The sequence below is a fragment of the Podarcis filfolensis genome (genome assembly GCF_964270895.1).
Source record: "Podarcis filfolensis genome assembly, chromosome: 17".
NCBI classification, from domain to species: domain Eukaryota; kingdom Metazoa; phylum Chordata; class Lepidosauria; order Squamata; family Lacertidae; genus Podarcis; species Podarcis filfolensis.
Window position 1 is genome coordinate 5,272,551 of NC_139621.1, and position 19,205 is coordinate 5,291,755.

Consider the following 19,205-nt stretch of genomic DNA (forward strand, 5'->3'; position numbering starts at 1 on the left):
GCCTTTCTAAAGTCCTTCGTCATGACCATTTAATTGTTTATAGACACATCCAGAAGCTACAGAGCTAAGAAACGTTGTCTCAGGATTTGTGTTAGCTGATCACCCAGCACAGGCTCTGGCTCCCCCAGCACACATGGAAGGATTCCTGGGGCTCATCATGCCATCAACACAAAAGCCCACCAGAGAGGTAGATATTACATGGTTCAAATGTCGCTTAAGCCCCTGGCCCCTTTCCCTCACTCCCTCCTTCCCAAAGAAAACTCTTGGAATGGCATTCCTTGAATGCTGGGGTTTGTGGGGGGTTTGAGTGCTGCCATGTGAACGTCTTGAGTAGCTTCAATGGGGAAATTCCTGCTCCAGTCCTACAAAAATAGACATCTCCTTGGACCCAAACAGTTTCATTGATAATGTCCATAGCCTGGATACCCTGGAGGTGGCGAGCCATCCTTAGGAGGCAGCTGGCTGGGATCTTCTCCAAAGGGGTTGGCTGAGAAGTGAAGACAAGAAAGGACAGTTAGCAGCAGGGAAGAGATGTGCGTGCAATGATTCATGTTTTGCGCAGCCAAGGGCCACTGTCTTTGGGGACAGAAATCAATGGAGGCGGCCGAGGTGCAATCAGGAGGAGAGACGTGGGCGACGGTGACTCATTAACAAAAAAGTGAAAAGTAAAACCCAACTCCTGCGGCAAGAAAATGCAGAACAGGTTAAAATTTACACCTGTAAAAGGGACAAGGGAGGGTGTCAGACACCGTGGGAAAGGAGTGCAACTTCTGCATGCATTTATAGAAGGAGCAGCAAAATGCCAATCGCAGCAAGTGGAGTGGCAGAAGGCTCTGTATTTTGCCAAGGGGGCGGTGGAACGACAAGCACTCGCGTGTATTGTAACACCACCCTGGTGTCAGGGGAGACCAAGCCAGGCACTGTCAGGGCTGGAGGCAAACTTTGCCCCCACAGCAACGCTGCCTGTCACTTCCCTCCCCACACACCCACGTCTGCATGAGAGAGTGGCAGCCGCTCAACCAGGGGGGAGAATGTGCTCTGTATGCTCTCTCTCTCCCACGCAGATGACACCAGGCTTTTGCCTTCTCCCGAATGGGTTCCAGAATTCACCTGGTTTACTGTGTCCCGCAGAACAGAGCTGCAAGTGACTGAGAACTCAGCCTGCCCCAAACTATATAATCCCACTCCTTTAACCACAAGGAAGCCTGGTTGGGGAGCTATTTTCTCTTAAGAGTGCTGGTGTGATTGTTCAGTGGAACCCTGGGTAGGCTATAGGGCCGAAACCAAAGCACAGAGAGGTCTTTTGGTTCCTAGTCCAAATCCATCCTTCTGGGGAAATCCCGAGTTCTGTTTCTTGCCGCCATGTTGGAACTTACGGTTCTGGAACTGCTGGGCCGTGTACCTCGTCAGCAAAATCCCGACACCTTCTATCAGGGCAAGCAAGATGCCTCCCATCATAGCCGAGCCGACCATGGCCAAGGGCCCACCTAAGGGGAAAGAACTCTCAGTCCCAACGCCCTGGCTCAGTGTTCAGCCACAGGAGGTTAAGGGGAGAGGTGGAGGCGCTGCGGTTATAGGATCACTGGCCACCACTTACTGCGTGATGCTAACACCGCTCCCGTGAGTGCCCCGCTTGTGATGGAGTTCCAGGGATCCTCCTTGCCCCGCATCTTCACTAGGCCGCAGTCGATGGTGGAGAAGAGCCCGCCCCACACGGCAAAGCTGCCTGCGAGGAGGAACACAAGGAGAGCATGTGGAGACACCAGCTGGACTCAGGGATGTTCATTTGTAACTGGCACCAAAAGGTATTAGAATTCCGTGCCAAGCAAAGCCAAATGCTTGGCTTACAAAATGTGCCCTGCACACGTGCTGAATTGGGCTGAGACAGGGTAGAACTCTGACAACACGCTGGCAAAGAACCAGGCAGCCTTACGGGGTCGTGGGAGCACCAGGGATCGATGGGGAGAGTGACAGGCTTGGAGCTCCTGAAGAAGGGCCAAGAGCCACTCCAGGACACACAAGTTATATTCTCCCCACGAACAGATTGTTAAACTTATCTCCAAGGACTGTGAAAGGCAGAAACAATTTTTTGTTTTGATTTTGTAAAACACTGACTCATGGCTCGTTTGCCAGGCACTTGGAGTTCTGCGCAAGCAGAATCACACAGGTGGTAAGACACTTCCCATCTCCAAGATCACTAATGGTACCATCTCTGTGTCACGCTCAGAGAGGAAGGGTGTGAAGAGAGGCATTCTTAGTGGACGCCTCCCTTCTCTCAAGAAAAGTATGGCTCCACCTCCTGCTGTAGGACTTCCCCAAGTTGAACCCTGAGGCCACTTCAGAACCACCTCAATAACTACTGGGGGGAAGCTGCCTTTTCCAGCTGTAAGCTGAGCCAGAAAAGGGGGGATTTAAGTTAAGGTTTATAATGGTGAAATGTCATTCTGTTTCACTAGGATTCATTTATTGAGTCACTCTAAGGCCACAATCCCAAGCACACTTACCTAAAAGTAAGCCTCACTGAATACATATGGTCTTGCTTTTGACCAAACCAATATGAGATTTAACTGTCAGCTTTGGGACTGGGCTATACAACTAACTCAATATGACAAAACAGCCTCCAAGCCAGCACTTCATACTCTACACATTCTTCTCTTTAATTCCTGCCTCCCTGGGCCAGCAGTTGTAATATTTGATTTATATCACACTTTTCCTGAAATTTCCCCCTGGGATGCCCCACTCCACACATTTTACGGTCACAACGACCTTGTGAGGTAGGCTGAGAGACAGTGACTGGTCCAAGGTCACATCCAGTCAACTTCAAGGCTGGCAGGGGATTTGAACCGTGGTCTGACACTTTTACCACAATACAGCACTGCTGGTTCTCCTTTAAAATAAACCAAATCCTGATCCACCTCACCCCACAGTCTGTCTGATCCATCCTTTTATTTACAACACTGCCCACATCCCCACCAGCCAACCCAAGGGTCAGACACTTCCCTTACCTCCAATCTGTGGTGCTCTGACTCTGATAGCGTTAATGCTGCCTTTGAACCGATGCCTGACACCCTAGGAAAGAGAGGAGGAGAAACTACCTTAGTCAAAACTCACAATGGACTGCGGGAGAAAACCACACCCTGAAAAAAATGATCAAGCGCAGGGTAAAAGAGGCTGTAAGGGGAGCCAAGGCAAGACAATCTCCACATCTCAAGGAACACAGGCACATACAATTCTCAAACTCCAATGATACTGTGGAGCCAGAAGCCACAGGTCTCGATCCACAGAAGGCAGGTGGACTCAGGGTGTCTCTGCAACTGCCACTTTCCCACCAGAAAAACAGGTTGCCTACCTGACCTCAGTTATCCAGTGGGATAATCTCAAGCATTAAACTCTCTACAATTTAATCTATGAGAGCAAGACCATGGTGTGACACAACGGGGGGTGAGAATGGGAAACACTTCTAAACACTTCTAAACTAAACATTCTAAACACTTTTACCTGTAAGTCCCGTTAAAATCAATGGGTAACCTGAGTAAGCAATCATAAGATCAGACTGTAAACACCCGGGCACACATCTCAATGCAGACTGTTTCTGTAATTAGCTCTTCATCCAGTCTGTCCCCAAAGTATCAATCTGGGAGATAAAACATGGTCCAAACATGGGGGCAAACTAGATGAGATTGTAGAAGACAGGGGACTGGACCTCCTGGTGTTCCCACAAAAGAAAAGTTACAAACAAACACAGGGCATCTCAATGAAATCAGGGCTGCACCAGGGACTGTTTTTGAAAGACACCTTCCCCAGTCTAGATCATCCACCACCAATGAAAGATGCTATTTGCCATGCAGAAGGAAACGTCCAGGTATCCTCTGTGAAGTACAGTACAAAAGGACCAGCATTCCCATCCCAGCTTGGAGCCGGGAAGGAACACAGGGGGCTTGTGCCACTGTTGTGCTGAACTTTGGAAATGCTCAGAGTCTTCTGAAGGTCTTTCAGGTGCCCCAAGCAAGACCCGGCCTCAAGGCCTCCATCTCTCACAACAGACAAAAACAGTCTCAAAACTGGACCGCTGAGTTTTCCTCCAAGCACTTACAGCCCGAAGACGGAGAGTAAATGCTCAAAACTGAGGAGACAGGTTTGACATACAAGCAGCAGGAGCACAAAGTCTACACGCTTGACTCCCAGGCGACAGGGAGGAGGAAGCGACACTTATTGAGATGGTGCCAAAAGTGGCAACACCACCTGCTCAGAATAGAAATATGTTCTCCCTTGCTGCTGCCTACACAGCCATGAGCAATTTTCTGCCCAGAGATCAGTTCTGCAGCACAAGACAGTTATAGACCTATAAGCCCAGCGGCCACTTTTGTGGAATCCTACACCTCAAGTTCCGCCCGTGTATTTTCCTCAGGTGAGGGGAAAGGTGTGTGGGGATTCAGGGATGCAGCAATCCTTGTTGCTGTGCCTCAGACCTGCCAATTGTGATGTGATAAGGCAACAACTGTTTTGCATGGGGGTTATGTTCCTGACCCCCACCTGCCCAGCCCCCTTTTCTGACTACAGTGGTACCTTGGTTCTCAAATGCTGAAAACCTGGAAGTAAGTGTTCCAGTTTTCGAACATTTTTCAGAAGCCGAACGTCCGATGCGGCTGTCGGCTATTGTTTCCGGGGCGCCTGCACCAAGCAGAAGCTGCGCCTTGGTTATCGAACATTTCAGAAGTCAAACGGACTTCCGGAACGGATTAAGTTTGGCCCTTTTGTTTTTGCTATTTATTTTGCACTTTTGTTTTTGAGGCTTTTTCGGTTAATTTGTTTTTGTGACTGTGTGGAACCCAGTTCAGCTACTGATTGACTGATTGTGTGACTGCGGAAATGGATAAAAGCCCCCCCATCAAAACAATGACTATCACCAGTGCAGGTAAGAAAATAATAATTTTTATTTTTATCATCTACAATACTGTCTTATTTATTTTATGGTGAAGTACATTGATTATTGCTTTCATTTTATAGATCAATGGTCTCATTAGATAGCATAATTCATGTTAAATGGCTGTTTTAGGGGTTGTTTTTAAAAGTCTGGAACAGATTAATCCATTTTGCATTGCTTTCTATGGGAAAGTGTGCCTTGGTTCTGGAACGCTTTGGTTTTGGAACAGACTTCCGGAACGGATTAAGTTTGAGAACCAAGGTACCACTGTCCTTCTGGGTGTTGCGTGCGTTCACAGTCACACACATATTGAATGCACATAAAATGATTGTTGCCTGTACACCATTCCATCCCCACCCAGTGTCTGTTTGATGAGCTCATGGCTCAATGAGTTTATTAAACTGAGTCTGAATCCTGGCAAGATGGAGGCTCTGGGCCCAAACAAACAGGTGCCTAACCTGGGGTGCTCCTCTTGCTCTCAGTCACTGGGGACAATGCTGTCCTCAGTGGCTAGGAGTGCTTTGTACCAGCTTCACCTGGTAAGACAGCTACGGTTTTCCTGGATCAGGATAGCTCAACCACAGTTGTCCATACACTGGTTGCCTCAAGGCTGGATTACGACAATGCACTTAATTTGGGGTCCAGATCTGGAAACTGCAGCTAGCAAAGAACACATTGGCTAGGCTGCTTGTAGGGGCAACTCCAGCATCTAACTCCTTTTCAGTAGCATCTGTACTGGCTGCCAATCTGCTATCAGGCCACGTTCAAGGTCTGAGCAGTAACATCTAAGGTCCTATGTATACAATTCCCTCCGATTTCAGATTAGACAGGTGCCCTCTCCACTGTCTTTTTGGTGCCTGCTCTTTCAACAAGCCTTTTAAGTGGAGATCTTCATCCCAGTCTGGATCTGTACTGGAAATATTTCTAACCGTTATTATAGGTAGGATTGTTTTAAAATGTTTGCATTGGTCTTATATATGGAGTTGTTTTTAATTCCTTACACTTGTTCAGTGGTGGTATCCGTTGTCTTTGTTTTACAATTGTATATTTTGTTGTTGTAAACCCACCCTAGGACCCTTGTGGTAAAAGGCAGGTAAGAAATCTAAATAAATAAATAAATAAATTGCAGAGCTTGGGACCAGGTGATATAAGAAACCAAAGCTAGTAGGCCCTGCATTTTGCAGGAGCCCCTGAATTACCAAAGGTAGACATAGCAGGGTAAATTTCTTATACCAAATTTAGACCGGCTCAGGCAGGGGAGGCGGAGAGATATATACAGTATATGCTAACCTCTTCCAGCAGTCACTTCTGTAGTTTAGGATTGTTGAATGAGACCTCACAGATTTAGCACACAGCTTGGAAGCTGGCTGTATACTTGCTGTATGAGCAGTTTTAAGATGTTGGATGCAATCACACAAAGACTCTTGGTACGGAAAATAAGAATACTAAGTTTATTATAGGAAATACATATTGCACAGTAAACAGTTCCTAGTTCTAGCTAACAAAGTTAGAGATGCAAAGAACCATTCCTAGTCTTTGATATCTGCAGGAGAGAGAGATATAGGAAAAGAAGAGATCTCTTCTTTCTCTCTCTGCTTCAGAGAGGAGAGAAAATTAGATCAGCATCCCCATGTACCAGTCCAGCAATTTAGGGGAGGTCAGCACAGGTTAGGTTAGAAAGACAATACAGTGGTATCTCGGGTTAAGTACTTAATTCGTTCCGGAGGTCTGTTGTTAACCTGAAACTGTTCTTAACCTGAAGCACCACTTTAGCTATTGGGGCCTCCTGCTGCTGCCGCCGGAGCACAATTTCTGTTCTCATCCTGAAGCAAAGTTCTTAACCTGAAGCACTATTTCTGGGTTAGCGGAGTCTGTAACCTGAAGCGTATGTAACCTGAAGCGTATGTAACCCAAGGTACCACTGTATAGGAAGGTTGAAGTTTCCTCTCTCAATCTAATTTCTCCAATGCAAAACCCCATCAGCCTTAATATGCTGAGTTGCATCCCAAAACTTCCAGTAAGGATTGAACCATGAACCACTATTCTGTATTGGCTCTTTAGGAACACCCATTCTTGGCAGACAGTACACAGCAATCACCAACTCCCACTAAAGAAGCACACTTGTGAGGACAGCCAATCCACATTAACTTGTGCTCAGCAGAACCAGTCTGCGATTATTGGCATGCTGGAGGAGCCAACCAACAGCACAGCAAAATGATCACTAGCCATAAAAATTCTGGTTCTCATTGGCAACCAAAAATGTCATATATTAGATCACTTATCAACTCAGGCAAGTGCATTATAGGATCACTGGCCTTCAAAAGCCCCATACGTGCGCTAGGGGGAGTGGTGCAGGAAAAACAACTTACTCCTTAACTTAAAGAAAACAAAAAAGATTACTGTGGACTTTAGGAAATGTAAATTAAATATTCAGCCACTTATTATTGAGGGGAAGTGTGTGGAACAGGTCTCGGTGTTTCAATTTCTGGGAATGGAGTTGAGAGATGACCTAACCTGGGGAGAAAACAGCAAAGACCTGATGAAGAGAGCACAGGTGCCATAAGAAAGCTGCAGAGATAGTGCAGGATAGTGCGCACCCCGGAAATGATCTCTTTCAGCTTCTGCCTTCTGGAAGAAGGTACAGGGTTATAAAGACTAGGACTAGCTGCCTGAGAAACAGTTTCTATCCAAATGCGATTTTGGTTTTAAACGCAGTGTAAGGTAGTCTCTATGGGAGTATATTGTATTTAATTATGGGGTATCAGAGTTTTTAGGGGGCTAACCAGGTTGGGATAGCAGGGATAGCAGGCTTGTTGGTTTTTGAATGTCTGATGTAGATTTTTTCAATTTCGTTGTTCTGTATGGGACAATGACAATAAAGATTATCGTATTGTACTACTTCGAAACCAGTTTGAAAACAAAAGCCGGGCTACTCACAAGCATACAATCTAACAGACAAAGAAAGAGAGCGGAAGGGAAGGGGAAGAATAGGTAGGGAAATGTTTTAGGATTTGCAGGAGCCAATCTGGGCCAGGGTTCTTCATGAATCTATGTCTTCTGACCCCATCCATGTCCCTCACTTGCAGCTTGAAGGAAAGGGAAGGAGAAAAGAAGGTTGGGACTCACCACTGGAGCATTGCGGAAGCCTTTGACAGCCTGAAAGACACCTCCCCCAATCATCCCCATGGTGAAGGCGCCACCACAGTCATCTACAATTCGCCAGGGGCTGCCAAATGGAAAGAGAAGTGAAGTTAGTGGAGGCCCTGAAAGCCCCCCAAAAGTGAGAAAGAGATGACTTAGGAATGGTGCTAAGCAGCTGGGGGGTGGGCAATCTTAAGAGACCTTAAAGGTAAAGGTAAAGGGACCCCTGACCATTAGGTCCAGTCGTGGCTGACTCTGGGGTCGTGGCGCTCATCTCGCTTTATTGGCTGAGGGAGCCGGCATACAGCTTCCAGGTCATGTGGCCAGCATGACTGAGCCGCTTCTGGTGAACCAGAGCAGTGCACGGAAACACGGTTTACTTTCCTGCCGGAGTGGTACCTATTTATCTACTTGCACTTTGTAATTTATCTACTTTTTTTGTAAATGAGATATGACTGTATAAGGGCTTGCACACCATTGTTTGGGGTTCTCCTCCCTCCTGTGTGTGGTGGAGTTGGGACCCTGTTGCAACAGCTCATTTCCTTTAATAAAAATCAGGAAACAGTTTATTTCCTTTAATAAGAATCAGGCTGACTAGCTGCTTTGCTTTCAATCTACTCTGCTTGGCCTCTGCTTTCTCCCCGACCCATAAATATCTCCTGATCTATACAGGTTCTAGATATCCCAGAGGTCAGCAACCTTTTTCAGCACTGTCCTCAGACCTTGTGGGGGGGCGGACTATATTTTGAAAAAATAACGAACGAATTCCTATGCCCCACAAATATCCCAGAGATGCATTTAAATAAAAGGCAACATTCTACTCATGTAAAAACACGCTGATTCCTGGACCGTCCGCGGGCCGGATTAAGAAGGCGATTGGGCCGGATCCGGCCCCTGGGCCTTGGGTTGCCTACCCATGAGATATCCCATAAGGGAATTGTAAGAAAAATACGTCTAACTCTTGTTGGGCTGTCCATAGCTGGGACCGCGGAGCCCCATGTGGAAGCCCTTCCTCAGCCCCCGAGCTCGGCGGGCAGAGCCGGGAGCCGCTGGCTTCCCTGCTCACCCGGGCCCACCTCGCAGGGCTGTTGTGTCGGTGCAGCAGGAGAAGGGGCCGGAGAGGAAGGGGCGCGGGCCGGACGTGCCCCCCACCCGCCACCGCCGCTCCCGGGGCCGGAAAGCGGGGCCTCGGGTCAAGCTCGCCTCCCTGCCCCGCTGAGCCCCAGGCAGCCCCCGCTCCGGTTACCAGGGCTCCCGGGCATATTCCTCCATGGCTCCCGGCCGCAGGCTCCGCGGATCACGTGACAGGGGAGGAGGACAACACGGGGACGGAGTCACGTGACAGCCAACTATTGGCCAGCTTCAGTCACGTGAAAGGGGCTCTTCTACTCTAGAGATAGGAAGGTCTAGAGAAAGCCTGCATTCAGTACCAACGAAAGAATGACAGGTGAAGGCGATGGACTTTGCGGAACGGGCGAAGCTGACAGGAAAAATCCAGCATGATCAAGTATTCCGAAAGGACTGGAGTAAAAGATTATTGTAAGCAATTAATATCACTAGCAGGGTTGTCTGAAGACTTGTAATGAGAAAATTTCTACCTTTCTATATTTATTTAAATTTTTCAGCCATTCTAGAATGAGTGTAATTAGAAATGGAAAATGTATAAATTGCAATGCTATAAAGGTTAATTTCGAAAGCCATGAGGCGGGAGGGAAGGAAGTTGATAGGCTCTAAAGAGCCAGGGCGGTATAGTGGATAATGGTGATGTGAATGTATAATGTTAAATGGAAAATAAATTATATATATGAGAAAGCCTGCATTCCATTAAAAAAAATGATTTAGGTGCAACATAGCATCTCTTTATATATTGGAAGCTCTGTGGTATGTGTATATGTACCACTTATAAACACCATTTCCAACTCCTCCATCAACTGTGTCTCCAGAAAGTTTTACACATCACTTGGAGAGAGAAGTTAAATAATGTCCATGTACTGGAAGAAGCAAAGATCACCAGTGCTGAAGCAATGATTCTTCAACATCAAGTTCTTTGGACTAGCCATGTTGTGCGGATGCCCGATTATCATCTTCCAAAGCAGCCACTCTGTTCCAAACTTTAAAATGGAAACCGTAATGCTGCTGCTCAACAAAAAAGGTTTAAAGACTCTCTCAAGGCAAATCTTTAAAAATGTAGTATGTAAGGTAAAGGGACCCCTGACCATTAGGTCCAGTCGTGACCAACTCTGGGCTTGCGGCGCTCATCTCACTTTATTGGCCGAGGGAGCCGGCGTACAGCTTCCAGGTCATGTGGCCAGCATGACTAAGCCGCTTCTGGCGAACCAGAGCAGTGCATGGAAACGCCGTTTACCTTCCCGCCAGAGCGGTACCTATTTATCTACTTGCACTTTGACATGCTTTTGAACTGCTAGGTTGGCAGGAGCAGGGACCAAGCAACGGGAGCTCACCCCGTCGTGGGGATTCGAACAGCCAACCTTCCGATCGGCAAGTCCTAGGCTCTGTGGTTTAACCCACAGCGCCACCCGTGTCCCTAAACACTGACAATTGGGAAACACTGGCCTGCAAGCGCCCCAGTTGGAGAACAGCCTTTACCAAAGGTGCAAGTGCAATGGACTTTGAAGACACTCAAACTCAGGATGAAAGGGAGAAACGTGCTAAGAGGAAGACATGCTTGGCATACCTGCATCATGATCAACTCCCATCAGAAACCTATGTCCCCACTGTGGAAGGATGTACGGATCTTTACAGACTCACTGTTAAGACCTTGTTCATGGAAGACAATCTTACTCACCTAGGAGTGATCATCGAAGAAGATGTATATGCACCTGCATGAGTATATTTGTGGCATCCTTGTCTCGGGAGGCAGTGGAGGAGTATGTCTTTGAAGGTAAAGTCAAACTGTTGGAGAGTGTCTGCTGTGGCCAGCGCCGTATTAAGGTTTGATGAGGCCCTAAGCTACTGAAGGTAATGGGGCCCTTTATATGTCCAGCTGTCCTTTGTCAACAACAAATTGTTGCTGTTTTTTTGTGTTGAATATATGTTATATGGTAATTTATGGACCTAATAGGTTTCCAAATCCATTTGCGCATGTTGCCATGCAACCAGTCCATGCAGAATGTAGACACCCTATATATAGAAATGAGCAAACCAGTGATATTTTAGGGAGCAGGCTAGCAGGTGGGGCCCATTACTTACATCATAGGAGCCTACACAACACAAAACACTGTTGCTGTACGTAGATTTTATTTCATTTGCTTTTTATATTTTGGAAATGTACATTCAGTTTTTTTCCCCTTTACATTTTTTGGGGCCCTCAAGAGAGTGGGGCCCTAAGCTATACAGTGGTACCTCTGGTTGCAAACGGGATCTGTTCCGGAGCCCCGTTTGCAACCTGAGCAGAATGCACCCCGCGTCTGTGCGTGTGCGGGTCACAATTCACCGCTTCTGCGCATGCACATGACATCATTTTGTGCGTCTGCGCATGTGCGAGCGGCAAAACCCAGAAGTAACCCGTTCCGTTCCTTCCGGGTCACCGCAGGACGCAACCTGAAAATAATCAACCTGAAGCAACGCAACACAAAGTATGACTGTAGTTTGTTTAGCTTATATGTAAATCCGGCACTGGCTGTGGATGTTAGAGACTGATATGGGAGAGACATGTTTTCTTGCAAATGAAGGCCTCTGGTTGTGCTGCTGCAGATGCAAGTGGGCCCAGTTCAGATGCGTTTCTTCTCTCTGCGCTCCTCCCAGCAGCCATTCCTCTTCTAGTCATTGCTGTGGATGCACAACCTGACTATCGGCCTGCAAGGGAGACGTGGTTCCACGTCACTTCACAAGTGTCAAGGGGATGGATGGTGGTGAACGACTCTTCATTGCTGCCTCTATGGTCCTCCGCGGCAATACCCGCGGCCAATCAAAGAGAAGGCGGGCTCTCGGGGGCTTCGCTCCCCCGCTCATTGGAGAAGCAAACCAAATCTCTGATTGATTGGCTAAGAGTAAGTCGAAAGTGGGTGGACCCAGTTGGGATTCCTTTCTTGGGATTGGCCGGCGTGGGCTTTCCCCCTCCCCCCATCCCTGTTATTGCTCAAATCCTTTCAAGACGGGAAGGGGCTCAGGCGGGCTATGCTTTCCTTATACGATGATTGGTCGAGGCGCGTCACGTGCTGGGGGCGGGAGATAAAAAGAGTCTCGCTGACCCGAAGGAAGACTGAGGCTTCCCGGCTTGCGTTGAGCCGGGTATTGCCGAGAGGCGGCTTGGCTGCGCCGCGGTAGGTGGGAGATATATGGGGGCTGGGGTCCTGAGGGGAGGCCCTTTGCCGTGGGGGGGTCGCGGGGGGGGCGGCTGAGGGTCGAGCTGTCTCTCCCTGAGGCGGCGAACGGGCGCCTCGCCTGCCATACCTTGCACGTAGAAAGCTAGCATGTAAGGCAACCAAGCTCGAACCCCTTTCCCTAATGTTTTCCAGGACGGCTTGTTGTGTTGCATCAGAAGCAGTGTGTGTGTGTGTGTGTGTGTGCGGTTATAGGGTGGTATATAAATTCTATTATTATTATTATTATTATTATTATTATTATGGACCTCGAAGATTGACACATTACAGACCACTGAGTATTTTACTGAACCCACGAAATATAGGTTTCTATATACTTGCCAGGACTCTTGTTGTTTGTCCTTGTCAGGATGCTAGATTTCTGCATGCAGGGAGCCTTCTCCCTGCCCACCACTTCCCTTGGCAGCGCCCATGCATTGTCTAAAGTGGAACAGCTCAGATGTGAGTTTACCAGTTTGGTGAGCGCTAGGCCTTGGAAGTTACTGAGCTGCAAGCTTGATGCACTAATGAAACTTAAGAACTAGCCCCATGTATGATCCTCTAACCTGGACCTTGCCAGTGTTATTATCCAAGGCCCTCCTCTAAGGGAGGTGTGGAGGGTGGTGATGAGAGAACAGGTCTTTTCAGCAGTGGCTGCCTGCCTATGAGATGTGCTCCCCAGGGATGCATGCCTGGCGCCATCACTATCTGTGTTTAGGCATTGAGCAAAAATGTTCTCATTCACCTAGGCTTAACGGAATCAAGTGGTAATGGGAGTGATTAGGGAGCCTTTGGAGCTAAAGGGCAGGTTTAAATGCTTCAAATAAATCCTGTGATATCTCTGCTAAACTGGAGAGTGCAATGAAGTAGCATGCAGAAGAGTAAGAAACTTAACCTGTAGACAAAGGCAGACAGATAAGCATTGAATCTATTCAGTCAAACAACTTTCCCCAGACCCCTGCTGCAGACTACATCACGCCCTTTCCCTTTGCTCATACACACAAGTTCATGTTAGTTCCTAAACTGTCCATGAAGGTATATAGAGGAACTCATTGTGTGGTGCAGCAGTTGTCACCAAACTCCCAGGAACAGGAGTTGGCAATTCCATGAAAGGTTTTGTGTAGCTCTGTGTTGTCAGGAAAAGAATGTGGGGAGAAATGGAGTAGAAACTCTGGCAGGGAAGCTTACAGGTTGTTCCTGGAATGTAGGAAGCAAGGAGGAGATACTCAAATGTCACAAAATGTAATGTGTTATTTTTTTCCTTCTCTGCTTAGGAACAGGGAACTAGAGGAAAGGCTTGTCCACCTGCCTCAGCTGGAATACTTCCTAAAGTTCCTAATGCCACTGCCAGTGGCTCTGCAGTCCCGCCTGGCCAGGCGAGGGCTCTTGAAGCATGTAGAGCCTGGTAAGTATAGAGGTATCCTTGGTTAGCTAGAGCAGGGGTCAGCAATCTTTTTCAGCCGTGGGCCGGTCCACCGTCCCTCAGACCATGTGGTGGACCGGACTATATTTTGGGGAGGGAAATGAATGAATTCCTATGCCCCACAAATAACCCAGAGATGCATTTTAAATAAAAGGACACATTCTACTCATGTAAAAACACACTGATTCCCGGACCATCTGTGGCCAGATTTAGAAGGCGATTGGGCCGCATCCAGCCCATGCCTACCCCTGAGCTAGAGGATGCTTGTCTAGGCTTTGCATAAAGGAACAGATCAGAACCGTTCATCTCAAATAATCTGGCTCATGAGACTTTACTACATCTTGCCCACATATTTTTTCCAAGCCTAATCCCGTTTCCTTCGGGCCCTCTCTTCTGTCAGAGCCAGAGGAAGAAATTATCGCAGAAGATTATGATGACGACCACATTGATTATGAAGCTACCAGGATTGAGAACCTGCCACCGAACTGGTACAAAGTCATCGACCCTGCCTGGTAAGAGCTGTGGTGGGGAATCTCAGGTTCAGAGCCTGAATATGGCTCTCCAAGTCATGCCCCTGCCTCCCCAAGCTACACTCCTCCCCAGCCCTTCTTGCACTTATGCCTGTGATGCTGCCTCCTCCTTGCCTCTAGCCTGCCCACTACTGCTTACTACCCTGGGAAGGTTGTCCATGAAAAAGGTTCCCCACCTCTCAATAAGAGGGTAGCATGTCTTCAGCAGTGTTAGAAACTGAGATATGAAAGCTAGGAGGTAAACGGTACCTTAAGCCAAGGTTATGGGTGCAGCAATGGAATGTCCAGGCATGCTTTTTTATAACAAGAGTACAAAGCTGAAAATGAATGAACTGCAGCTAAAATATTATGTTCATTTTTCACATGGTCTAGTCCTTCCCCAGCTCACCTCCCCATATATTCTTAAGAGGGTCTCTTCTCCAGTCTTCAGAGAGTAGCTGGAAGTGGGGAGGTAGAAAAAGGTCCTCCTTTCCTTCCACTCTGCAGTTTTAATCTGAAATCTTAGGCACTCTTAGGTGCAGTACTGCGCCCGGAGCTCAGAAACTGCTTGCGCTAATGTGCCTAGAACAATGGGAGTTTCAAACTCCCAGCACTAGTCAAGCTGTTATATCCTACTAGACTTGTAATGGTGGTGTGAGGTTACAGTTAATAGTTCTCAATTATGTTTTCAGCTTTCAAGTGTGTGGTGGAAAAAATGTATCTGTTAATCTCATACTCATGATGACTTATTATTTATAAAATGTATATACTGCCCTTCATCCACAGATCTCAGGGAGGTTCGCAGAATAAAAATGCAAGATAAAAATACAAAATACATAGCGAAGAAAAGAACAACAAACACACACAAACAAAACCTCCCCCCAAATAATAAATCAACAAATAAGTTACAAGCGAACAAACAGAAAGCACAACAGTGTCTGGGAATCCCATTTACTGCAGAGTTATTGAAGCTAAATGGGCCCATCAGTGCCTGGATGGAAGACAATTAAGAATCCATTTAATTTGTTCAGAAAGAGAGGTCGTTGGGTGAGAAGCAAGCCAGGATATTTATTTAGTTAATGAAACTGAAACCCTAGCTTCAGCATCTACTTTTGTCCAGGGACACAACAGGAGTGTGTGTCCTGGTAAATGAGAGCACTTGACTCTCCTGTTCCTGAGATTCTCTGAAGTGAGTGCCAGTGGCCTATGAAATCCACAGACAGGCATGAGGAGGCTGTTGGGATTGCAATTCTGATTAGCCCTCATGGCAAAGGTGGCTGGGGCTGATGGGAGTTGAAGCCAAGTAACATCTGGAGGGCAATAGGTTCCTCATCCCTATGGGGGGAAAACAAAGAGCAGTGTGGCTTACTCATGGTTTGGTAATGCAGGCATTGGCTATGAATGGCAATGGATGAAACCATCTCCCGTCTTCTTTCATAGCGGCCTCCCTTACTATTGGAACGTAAAGACGGATCTGGTTTCGTGGCTGTCGCCCAATGATCCTAGCTCAGTGGTGACCAAAGCAGCTAAGAAACTGAAGAGCAATTTAGGTGAGGCTGCCTGCGTTTGCTTTTGGATTGCATGTGCTGATTTTGAATGATGTGGAGGTGAAGCTAAGGGTGAAAGGTTTGGGTCTAGCCTTGTGGAAGAGGGAGAAAAACTCCGGTCCTATGCAATCTGATATTTGGTCGCTGGGGTTAATGCATGTCTGATATTATCAAGCATATTTTACATTTCTTATCTGCATTGAGCCATAGGGATATGGTGGACGGCAGTTGTGTTCTATGTTGTAAATCAAGCACTGCTAGGTGGTTCCTTTTTGTTTTCCAATGTATTTCTTATCAATTAAAAAATTGGTGTGGCATGAGCAATTTTTTATTCTGAAAGTGTGGCCCAGAGAAAAAAGTTTGAGAACCACCAAGCAAATCCCTGCACCAGCAGATAACACTTTATCTCTAAGACATGAAAAACTTCATCTGCTGATCTCTGCACATTAAGTTGCAGTTAAAGACACAGGAGGAAGCCAAGCTGACTTTTGTGATCAGCTGGCAACTCCATAAATCTACTGTCTAAGGGAGTGCGGGGAGAGGGGATTTCTGCTTTGATAGTAATGTGTTTTTGGAAGGCAGCTGATGAGCACTCTTAAGTGGATTTTGGAGCTCTGGGCTGGTTTTGGGTGGCCTAGCTCAGCACATCCTGACTTAATCCACCTTCCAGAGATTTCTTAGATGTGGGAAATGACAATTTTCATACTTGCTGGAGAATTCTTGAAGCCCAGCAACAAATGTAGCTGTGACTTTACCATGTAGAAAATGTCCAGGTCTGGGCCGACGGGAGGCTATATTTGAGTATGGCAATGCAAGCTTCATAAATTTCCTCCAGATGCCGAGGAGAAAATGGAGCACTCGTTGCATGAGAAGGTGGAGCGGGAAGAGCTGAAGGAGCGCCGCTACCACAGACGGGAGGAGCTGGCCCCCTACCCCAAGAGCAAGAAGCGTAAGGGCCACTCCCCACTGTGGGACCCTGCCATCAGAAGGATTTCCCAAGGGCTTGAGGGAGGGCTTCTGGGATCCATTTGCCAATGGGGAAGGGGGAGCACGGGAAGTGTGGGCGGTGGCCAAACTCCTGCATTCCTCTTGTCTGTCCTCCACAGCAAGCCGGAAGGATGAAGAACTTGACCCCATGGACCCCAGCGCTTACTCTGATGCTCCCCGGTGAGTCTGCTGAGAATGGGAGGGTGGGGAGCTCAGCAATGCAGCTCCAGGAGATGCCCCTTAAGCTGGGCACAGCAGCTGAACCCCTCCCTCCCCCCCCCACAAAGGTAGACTGGGGCACCACAGGCAAGGACAGAGGTCTCCGGTTCATTGGCAGAGCTTGTGCTTTGCAAGCTGGAGGTCTTCGATTCAGCCTTCAGCGCCAGGGCGCGTTGAATTTTTCAGCTATCAAATTCGAAAAGCGAAGGGTGCTAAAAAGCTGTAACATGGCTTGGGAAGTCAAGAGGTATTTTGGCTAAATGAGTACCATTTAGTTTTCCTTGGTATGTAAAATTGCAGCGAAATCATTAAAAAGAGCTTTCAGTGTTCACAAGCCTGTCCCCTCTGCACTTCCTGCTGCAGTCCTCTTAACCCAGTGAGAAACCCTCCACCCCAGCCCAATGCTGTCTAAGAGCAATTGGACCACCACTGCAGACAAATCTTGGAGCACGAGAAACGGATGCTTTAAAGCACTATTCCTAGAATAAGTACTTAAAATGTTGCCCTCAAAGGCAGAGTTGTGAAGCTTCCATCGGTTAATCACGTTTGCAGAGTTTAACTTGGTTTTTGCATAATCTCACAATGAAGTTGTTCTAGCCGTGGGAAGGAACAAAAAAGAGAACTTTTTACAGAGCAGTAAAAAACCCAATCCTGGAAAACCCTTTTCAGCCACTTCTTTGCCTTCTAAGGTTGCAGCAGCCATTGCCCATAAACCGAGAAGCATATTTTTTACTCATCAGGAGCTAGAAACTTACTTTTTAAAAGCTGTTTCTGGGAAGCCTAATTCTGTCTCCAGAATTACTGACCTCCTGTAACATTGGGCAGTACACACATAAACCTGAATGTTGCTTCTGTACATTGTTCACAGAATTTTGAAAGTGTGATGGTATTTTTAAGGTGTCTTCACTCATTTAGAGAGATTCGACTCCTTATCTTAAAGTGAAGTCTAGGAAATGAGAAGCAGGGGCACAGTCGTATTGCCATCCAAGTAGGGAAATTGAGGCAAAACGGGGGCTATGTGTCAGGGAAGCTTTAACGGAGAACAGGCCGAGCGTGAGGTGTGGCTGGCTAACATTGTTTCTGACATCCCAGCTCTCTCTTTCCCATTCTAGGGGAACCTGGTCCACTGGGCTGCCCAAACGAAACGAAGCCAAGACTGGCGCAGATACCACGGCAGCTGGCCCGCTCTTCCAGCAGCGCCCCTACCCAAGCCCTGGTGCAGTTTTGCGCGCTAATGCAGAAGCTTCGCGGGCCAAGCAGCAGGACTGAGATGCTCATTTTCCCCTTCCCTAATGTATTTGATAATAAAGCTAGAGGAAAACAAGTGCCGTGAGTGGCTTTGCTGTGTATCGTAATAACGGAACTCGCTGTGCACAGAAGAGGCTCAATCCAGGAAGCTGGGGGAACATGCAGCCCTCCAAGCATTGGGAGTCCAGCTCTTGCCAGTGTGGTGTAGTGGTTAAGAGTGGTAGACTCGTAATCTGGTGAACCGGGTTTGCTTCCCCACTCTTCCATTCAGCTGCTGGGTGACCTTGGGCTAGTCACACTTCTCTGAAGTCTCTCAGCCCCACTCACCTCACAGAGTGTTTGTTATGGGGAAGGAAGGGAAAGGAGAATGCTAGCCGCTTTGAGACTCCTTCAGGTAGTATCAAATCCAAACTCTTCTTCTGTCAGCATGGCCAATTGCCATCTGGGATGAGGGGAGCTGTGGCCCAGCAATCTCTAGAAGGCTACAAGTTCCCAATCCCCGCTCTATGGCAATATCTGTCTCTCCTGTGTTGGGCCAGCAGGGGCAGTACTGCATTGCAAGTGAACACAGAAAGGATACTCTCCTGTTCTGCTGTACTCCTTCGCTGCTTTCTTGAGGCATTGGGTCCCCTGTGTCTGACTCAATTTCCTCTTGTAATGTTTGAAGTCTACAAAAAGCAGCTGCGATGTCATCAGGCTGCAGGAGTGGCTTTCTATACCCATAGGGAGCTATAGGTCTAGAAAGGCACCTGTTTACCTGTCTGTAAGCCTTCTAGAGTTGTCGGTGTCTCTGCCATGCTTTTCTCACTGCTGTATATGAGCATCATGGGAACATTGTCCCATAAGGAAAAGAACTTCTGCCATCTCCTCAAGCTGATCCCATCC

The 19,205-nt window shown here is 47.5% G+C and overlaps 2 protein-coding genes across 4 annotated transcripts; one reads left to right on the forward strand and one right to left on the reverse strand.

The window, feature by feature from the left end:
• Window positions 1–3: 3 nt before the first annotated feature.
• On the reverse strand, window positions 4–9,420 carry TIMM17B (translocase of inner mitochondrial membrane 17B). 3 transcript variants are annotated; one of them, XM_083594128.1, is made up of 6 exons: window positions 9,312–9,420; window positions 8,051–8,150; window positions 3,006–3,069; window positions 1,598–1,726; window positions 1,377–1,487; window positions 4–487 (listed from the first exon to the last, which is right to left on the reverse strand). In XM_083594128.1, the coding sequence occupies exons 1-6, from the start codon at window positions 9,335–9,337 to the stop codon at window positions 399–401; spliced, it is 519 nt and encodes a 172-aa protein (XP_083450254.1). In that variant the 5' UTR covers window positions 9,338–9,420; the 3' UTR covers window positions 4–398. The 3 variants fall into 3 exon arrangements, with proteins under 3 accessions (XP_083450254.1, XP_083450253.1, XP_083450255.1); XM_083594127.1 differs by having other exon boundaries at window positions 8,051–8,187; window positions 9,018–9,344; XM_083594129.1 differs by having other exon boundaries at window positions 9,132–9,341.
• A 2,775-nt stretch (window positions 9,421–12,195) lies between these two features.
• On the forward strand, window positions 12,196–18,396 carry PQBP1 (polyglutamine binding protein 1). Its single transcript, XM_083593984.1, has 7 exons — window positions 12,196–12,348; window positions 13,662–13,792; window positions 14,211–14,322; window positions 15,760–15,869; window positions 16,702–16,815; window positions 16,973–17,033; window positions 18,185–18,396. Exons 1-7 carry the CDS (start codon window positions 12,203–12,205, stop codon window positions 18,339–18,341), a joined length of 831 nt encoding a protein of 276 aa, XP_083450110.1. The 5' UTR covers window positions 12,196–12,202; the 3' UTR covers window positions 18,342–18,396.
• Window positions 18,397–19,205: the final 809 nt, after the last annotated feature.